The sequence below is a fragment of the Dryobates pubescens genome, chromosome 1 (assembly GCF_014839835.1).
Source record: "Dryobates pubescens isolate bDryPub1 chromosome 1, bDryPub1.pri, whole genome shotgun sequence".
Classification (NCBI taxonomy): Eukaryota; Metazoa; Chordata; class Aves; order Piciformes; family Picidae; genus Dryobates; species Dryobates pubescens.
The window spans coordinates 37878091-37886074 of NC_071612.1; the positions used below are offsets into that span (position 1 = coordinate 37878091).

The 7984-nt window shown below is 38.8% G+C and overlaps 1 protein-coding gene across 1 annotated transcript in view; it reads left to right on the forward strand.

The window, feature by feature from the left end:
* The window catches only part of ARAP2 (ArfGAP with RhoGAP domain, ankyrin repeat and PH domain 2), a 127057-nt gene extending 121039 nt beyond the window's left edge, over positions 1–6018 (forward strand). Inside the window, exons 31-32 of the mRNA XM_009896550.2 lie at positions 3106–3237; positions 4650–6018. Of these exons, the coding sequence (XP_009894852.2) occupies positions 3106–3237; positions 4650–5000 (483 nt within the window). The 3' untranslated portion in view covers positions 5001–6018. The remainder of the gene's footprint in view (positions 1–3105; positions 3238–4649) is intronic.
* Positions 6019–7984: the final 1966 nt, after the last annotated feature.

Consider the following 7984-nt stretch of genomic DNA (forward strand, 5'->3'; position numbering starts at 1 on the left):
TCAGGTAGTGTGGGATGTAGAATGTGCCTCTGACAGTATGGATGCAAAACTGAAAGGCACTGCTCAGTGTTCAGGGTTCTTCCCTAACAACAATGAAAAAAAAAATCATATTAATTAATTTTTTTAATTGGAACTTCATTCCAATGAATGAGGAGTCCAGTGAAGTATCAGTGTTAGTGAGCTATGTTGGGAGGATTTTGGGGGGATGTTTTGAGCTGGTTGTTTGTGTGTTGTTTGTGTATTTTTATTGTTATTTTTTAAATCAACATTCTGGACCTCAGTCAAGTGTCAGTCTTTGCATCGCATGAGAAGTTAAGTGCTAATGATGCAGATTTGCTGTATTATTCTTGTTGCAATCCACTGCTTTGTACATAATTTACAGTTAAAATCTGCTTGAGAATGCAGTGGTTCATGTTGTTAAAGCTTACTTTAAGATCTCCAAATGTTTTGTATCTTGCAGCAACAGAGAATTATTGTTATATTATCCCATTTCTGAAGGAGAAAACTGTGTCAACTGAGGTTATTTCTAGTTAGAGTTTTCAAATTGAGGCCATCTTTAAAGAAGTTTTTTGCCTTATCTGTTATCACAGTATTTGAACATCTTCGTGTTAGAGAGACTGCAGGCAGCACATTGTATTTGTCAGTGGAGTAGCTTAGATTACAAGTTGAAAATACCATAAAATAGGTTTTGAAGTATTAAGATGTTGACAATTAATAAGCCAGTGCAATTAGGAAGGAGACAAATCTGTTACTGTGCTCCTCGACTAGAATAAGGGTTTTGGGGAAGTTAATATCAGTAAGATTATAGTACTGCTATCTTTTTCCCTCCCTTGTTTTCTGAGACTGTTTCTTCCTGTAGTGTAAATAGTGCAGAGACTACAAATAGTAAAGTGTAGGTACCACTGAAATCTAGTAACACAGTTACTTTTGGTAGAAAATCAAGTTAGCCCAGAGGTTCTTAATCTTCTCTTTCAAGCTGGTAAATTCTAAGAGGGTTTGAAGGAGAACCATTGATTCTTTCAGTTCTGTGCAAAATCATCCTAAAAAATATGGCTGAAACTTGATTCTCGAATTTTCTAACAGTTTTGTCCAAAATCACTTAATAGCACACATAGTACAGTTGGAAGTAATGAATTGATATGTAGACACAATAATACTCTCCCAGTTCCATTGCCTTTGATCAACCAGAGAGAGGCACATTGTATTACCATGAGGTGCAGTTGAGCAGATAGGTCAAAACTATGAATAAATACATTTATTATGTGGCCTGATACGTTGCTAGTATTTCTGATGTACTTCCCCAGAGTTCTATTTTAAGAAATTTTACAGACACAAAAGGGAAATCAGACTGCTTAACTGACAGGGACAGTTCCCTTAAGCTTGCTGAGAATTAAGAGAGGCAGCTTCCTTCAGAAGTTCCATCTCCATAAAGATGTGAATCTGTAAAATACTTTTTTCTAAATTTGGAATTGGGACTCCTGGTTTCTAGCCTGCTATCAAAGTCAATAGTCACTGATTCTGATGGCTTTTTAAGACCATCTGCAAGTATGATCACAGCTCCATGGCTGGATTCTTTTGTATACAGTCTTGAAGAAACTTTGTGGATTTGAAAGTTGAGCACCATTCAAAACAATAAAGGATACTAAAGATCCTGACACACCTGAGAAGAAATATATTGCTGATTTGGACAATGCCACTGAAGTGTTTAGGTTGGAAAGGACCTCAAGGGATCACCTAGTCAAATCCCTCTGTCCAAGCAGAGTCAGCTAGAGCAGGTGGCTCAGGGCTGTGTCCGGTCACTGGAGACTCCAGAACCTCTCTGGGCAGTTTGTTCCAGTATTTAACCACTCTCACAGTAAAAAAGGGTTGTTGATTTGTTGTTTGGTTTTCTTCTAGTGTTCAGACAGAATTTCTTCTTTCCTTTTTATTATAACTGATGCTTTGGCTTAGTATTTTGCCAATATTTACTCAAAGCATTCTCAGCTTTCATTAGGGTTCCTTTGCAGTTCTGGCTTGACAATTTCCTTTGGAGTTGTGCTGATTTAGTTTCCTGCTCTCATCTCCAAGCTTCAGAAACTGTTCTTTTGTGGGCCTTTTGCATTCTTTTTGATTCAGAGTCTCAGGTTAAAGCTTCTTTTGCAAAATACCTGTCACACTACCTTGTCCTCAGAGCTACCTTTTGGATTAATGTTAACATTGCCAAAGGACTTTGAGCTTCAAGCACATGTGCTCAAATTTCTACATGTGGAATTCTACATTATGTGCTAATGGAAGTTCATTACAGACCTCTTACAGCAAGAGATTTTAAGATTTTGTTTGAAATACTCAGTTAATTTTTTTTTTTAACCTTCCCAATCATATTTTTCCCTGAGAATGAAGCTTCACACTTTGGAGTTCTCCCCAAAACTGACCTGTTTCAGTAGAGCTAAAGTAAAGGCTATTACTGAAGCCATTTCCTTTTGGATAACATGTGGTGTTATTGTTAATTGAGCAATGATTTTCTCCTAAATTATTAATACAGATTTTGAAACACCTGTTTGCAAATTAGAGGGATTTAGTTTTACTCCAGGACCTTTTGCTGAGATTCCTGAAGCCTGCTCATGTGGAGTTTTGAAACTGAATCAGTTCAGTGGTATGTGTGTGTCTTGTTTGATATTTTCTGTTCTTAGAAAATAATTGGAATAATCATACAGTGGTTTGAGGTTGAAAAGCATCTTCAAGATCATCCAGTTCCAGCCCCACTGTTGTGGGTAGGGACACCTCCTACTAGGTCAACTTGCTGGGAGCCCCATCAAGCGTGGCCTTGAGCACTTCCTGGCTTGGAGCCTCCGCAACTCTCAGCAACCTGTTCCAATGCCTCACCACTCTCAAGGGGAAGACTAACAAAGTGGAGGGAAGATGTTTGGGACATGAAAATTATATAGAGAGGTTATTGTGGAGCACTTACAAAACATTAATGTAATTTTAAGCACCGTGGTGTTTTCCTCTCCCACAAGAGGAGGTTGTGCAGTAGGTAGCTTTTTCCATGAGAGGTTTTACATACAAAAGAATGTTGTGTGCTCCTGAAATTCCATACAAATAATAAGGAGTGATCTTGTTTTTCAGCATGCAGATATATGGCCACCAGCTGGAAAAGCAAGGAAACAGTCCATAACTAAAAGTCCAAAGATTGGAGGCTTAGCACTAATACCCATTCATCAGGAGACGAGCACTTGTAAAATCAGAGGAGTTACAGAAGTAAGTGGGCTTTAATCTTGGTCTAGAACTTCTAACCACAATGCTGTCCAGTAGCAATGAACTCCTTAGAGGTGGATAACTGTATAATTTAGATGTTCTTATTTATCAATGTCCTTTCCATTGTTTTGTCATTAAAAGAAAGATTAGGACAATTTAATGTGGAAAAAAAAAAAATCCCGTTGTGGTGAAAGTTTATGTTGTGCTTCAAGAATGTATCTAATGCACTGCAGCCAAAATCAGGCCTTCTGCCAGCAGGAAAAAGCTAAAAGATAGTGTTTGGGGAAAAAAGGCAAAAAAAAAAAAATAAAGGCAAAACAAACACCAAAGCAAAACAGCAACAAAAAAAATCCCAACCAACCAAAAACAATGACAAAAAAACCACCTTAAAAACCCACAAAAAAACCCAAAAAGGCAACAACCCTGAATGATATCAATGTGGATGTTGGGATCTCAGCACTTTTCTTCCACTCTACAGGTTGAGAGATTCATAGAATGGTTTGGGTTGGAAGTGACCTTGAAGATCATCTAGTTCCAACCCTCCTGGCATTGGCAGGGACACCTTCTACTAGACCAGATTGCTCAAGTCCACATCCAACCTGATCTTTAACACCTCCAGGGAAGGGGCATCCACAACTTTCCTGGGCAACCTGTTCCCATGTCTCACCACCCTCACTGTAAAGAATTTCTTTCTGATATCCAGCCTAAATCTTCCTTCCTCAAGCTTCAATCCATGTACAAATTCAGATGAAACATTTGATTTACTTTGTTTGCTACAGCCACCAACAGCCCACCAATATGGACCTTGCCTTCACTTTGTTGTTTTATCTGAGTTCCCAGCACATTGATTTAAATTTGAAGTATCAGGCAGTCTTTAGAATCGTTTAGGTGGTGGTGAACAGCTGCTGAAAATCTTCATGTGATGACATAAAATTCACCCTGGTTGGGCACTCATATCACTCAGTCACTAAGTTATCAAAATTAAAAGGTTCTCAGTTGTGTATAGTTGATTAAAAAAAATTCAGACTTGAGAATTTAAGGTTTGAAGAGCTTATGGATCTGCTGCAAAACATTAAAATGTAGTTTGCTGTGCTAGAGTGGAAAGTCAAAACCTGAGTATATGAAAATGGATGTCTTTATTGTCATGGTGCATTTAATTGCAAGCTTTGTGTAATATTTTTTTTTCAGAAGTGTCACTAATTGAGAAAATATGCTTACTCAATGATAATAGCCCGAATTGTGGGGATTTAACCTATTAACTGTGCTGTCTCAGCTCTTGAGTAAAATTAATTTGTTCTTTCTAGACTGTCAGGTGTAACTAACGAGCAAAAATTGCAATCTAAATATTATTGAATGTGGTCTGAATGTGAGGAAATGTGAGGGATCTGATTTCTCTTTGCTTCTCTGCTGCTCAGAACATAGAAGTGCAATCTGGGAAACAAAGATTTGGTGAGCACCGTGAAAATGACTTTGTGGCAGAAAGAAAAAACTTGAAAGAAAGAGCCTCTCTGGTAGCACAATGCTTGGAAAGGAAGGAGGAGAAGGTGAGAAACCACGCCAAAACACAGCGGGGCGCTGCCTCTGAGGACGCGGGTGCAAGGATGAGTGACCTCCACCAAAGACCACATAAGGCTCTGAAGAAAAATAAGCACAAAGCAAACAAAACTGTGGTGGGATTAGATCACAAATTACCATCAAACGTGATTCAGGAACTAAATACAGTGCTGCAGAAGAACAGAGCACTTAACGATGAAACCTCCAGCTGATTTCCTGATAGAAACATATCTCTGTGTGCGTTTTCTGGGCAAAAGGAGTCTCTTTCTCTTTTCTTTTTTTTTCCTTTCATGTGTGAGTTTGTACAGTGCAGAGGAAATATAATTATTTTATATGTAGCTGTTGATTTTTATGGATGTGTGTTCCACATGTTCTAATTTAAGAATGAACTGAGAGAACTGATTATGTAAAACTCCTGAAGCTTGGAAGTTTTCCTGTGCAGTGCAATGAAACCAGGGGTTTGGGTTTTATTTTTCTGTTGTTTCAGGCTTTAGTTTTGGTTGTTGTTGGGTTTTTTTGATACAGTAATTCTAAGCACTATGAAAAGCTTTTGCTCCTGTTTATATTCTGTGACATCTCATAAGTACTGGAGAGGTATTTTTGGAAGGAAGATGAAATACACTGAAATTCGTGCTGTTGGCTTTCAATATTTTTTTAATTCTCTTAACACTATAAAAATGAGTAACATCTGCTTTGAAAAGTGGAAGGGGTTTAATGTAACTTGTATATTATATTTAATGATAACATTAATATCTGCTTCCAGAGATTTGTCCTCTAACAGGGCAGCATGTGAAAGAATCCAGAGGGAGAGAACAGGGTAGAAAAGACAATGTGTTAATTCTCAGAACTGTATCTCTATGGTCTACATCTGATTATGACATCTAAGCAATGAGAGAGAATACAGAGGGTGACCAAAATGTTCATCAAAGCAACATCTAATTTGAAAGGGTGCATGAACTGGAAGAGTGGCATCATCTCTTTTTTTGCTCAGAAGACTGAGGTAATTTTATAAACAGACTTTGGTTAGCTCAAGGTGAAAAAGGCAGATTTTTTTCCCTATCACTGTTTGGACAGAGCTCATGTGGTACTGACAGAGTTGCTGGCATCTGGTGAATATTTAATATTTGCATGAGAAATGAAATTTCTTGAGGAAAAAAATGGTCACCACACAAAGCTATTTATTAGAAGGGTACATGTAGCATTAGGACAAGGGGCAGTGGTTTTAAGCTAGAGAAGAGTAGGTTTAGACTGGACACAGGAAGATCCACTGCAACATGAGGGGAAAGTTCTTTACTGCAAGGGTGTCAGAGCCCTAGAGCAGGCTGCCCGGAGAGGCTGTGGAGTCTCCTATGGAGACTTTCAAAACCTGCCTGGATGCATTCCTGTGTGACCTGCCCTAGGTGATACTGCTTTGGCAGGGTGGTTGGACTAGAACTCAAGATGTCCTTTCCAGCCCAGCGTATTCTATGATACTGTCTCAATTGAGAAGTGTCAGTTACTTAATGGTGAAGGGATTAACTCCTCTGTTTACCATGGAGACAAAAGTGAACAGCATGCTCTTTGCTGGGCCTAGGAAATGCTGCTTATACACCTGCAGCATGGCACTTCTGAGCACAAGGAGAGGTCCCAGAAATGAGACAACATCCTCATTTTCTGCATTCTGAGTGTGTAGGTGGCAGTTCCTGAAGACACGTGTGCTACCCTGCAGCTATTTTGTTTGTTAAGCCCCAAGTTTCTTAAGTTTATAAACCCAGAATCTAGCTTCAAACCAAAACCTCTGTGAGCAAATCCATTTTCTTCACTGTTTTGTGGATCTTGCTTCCCTCTATCCCATGACACTGCCCCCATTCCTCTCTCATTTCATATCCCAGTTTTCATTTTGTCCCATACCAGCTGGATGGGCAAAAGGCACAGGCACTGATGTGCTGAGGCTGTTTCCAGAGGCTGCAGATGCTGCCTGGTTAAGCAGCAGGACCAACAGAGCAGGGAGCTAATGAGCTCACACTGCACCTTTGCTTCAGGGAAGGCATTAGCAGTGGAATCAGCTTTATTTTGCTGCTCTGATTAGCCACCCTGCCACAGATTTTCACCAACCTTTTAAAAACATACTGATGCCTTTAGTACTCCTCAAGTTTGATTGGAATGGGCCAGACCTCCTAGGGTAAAAGAGAGACTTTTAAACTACTTCTTGTTTATCAGAAACTCTTCGAAATGGTATCTTAATTCCTTTAAATTTCTGAGGAAAAATTCCATTTCCTCAGCACCTCAGCACATTTGGTTTTTATTGATGGCTGGTTTTGAAGAAGCTTTATGTTGCTACTAAATTTCTTCCCATACAGAAGCAGTATGCTCACTTATCCCCCTCTTCTATTTTTGGTAGTCACAGGTGCTGTAACATTTCTCACATAATTTACTTCTATTCTTGATTGCATTGAGCAGCTTAATTGGAGAAAGAATTTGTTTGATTGAAGAAATGAGACAAATTACTCAAATAATGTATCTGGCAACTTTGCTCAGATGTATAGGAGGAAAACCAGACCCAACTGAAGCATTTCATAGTGGTTTGTTTGTATTCTTCTGGAAAGCAGGACAGACAAAGCAAGTTTAGTCTTTCAGACTTGCCAAATTTGACCAGTTGTTAAATCCGAAACAAGTTTGTAGATTTTAATTTTCCCAGTGCTCTATTGACTGTTTTGCTGCCTTTAATTTGTAATTGAGCCTCTTCTAATTGAAGCCCTGGCTGGAGAAAGCCTGAACTTAACTTGTATTGACTCAAGCCGAGGCTTAATGTTAATAAGCACATTCTTAAATGCTAATTTAAATTGAGGCACGATGCCATCAGGAGAAATTACTTCATTTTCTGTCTGAGGCTGGACCTGAATGTACTGTTTACAGTTGTGCTTTTTCTTTGCAAATATTTTTCAGTGTTGAGTTATGGTTCTTGTATTGTTTATCTTTTTATTGGCTTCTTAAAAATGACATTCACCTCACTGCTGAAAGCCTCATGCATCATTTAAGCCCCTACACTAATGGAATAAATGGAGCAGTGTAAGGGCTTTGTGCATTGAAGTGAATATGTCTGTAAAGAAAATGCTTTGTGGGGTTTTTATATTGGATCTAAGGACTAGAGAAACATTTGTTCTATTTCAAAAGCATATCACAGCTCAACTCTCTATGTAGCTGCACTTAACAGGCC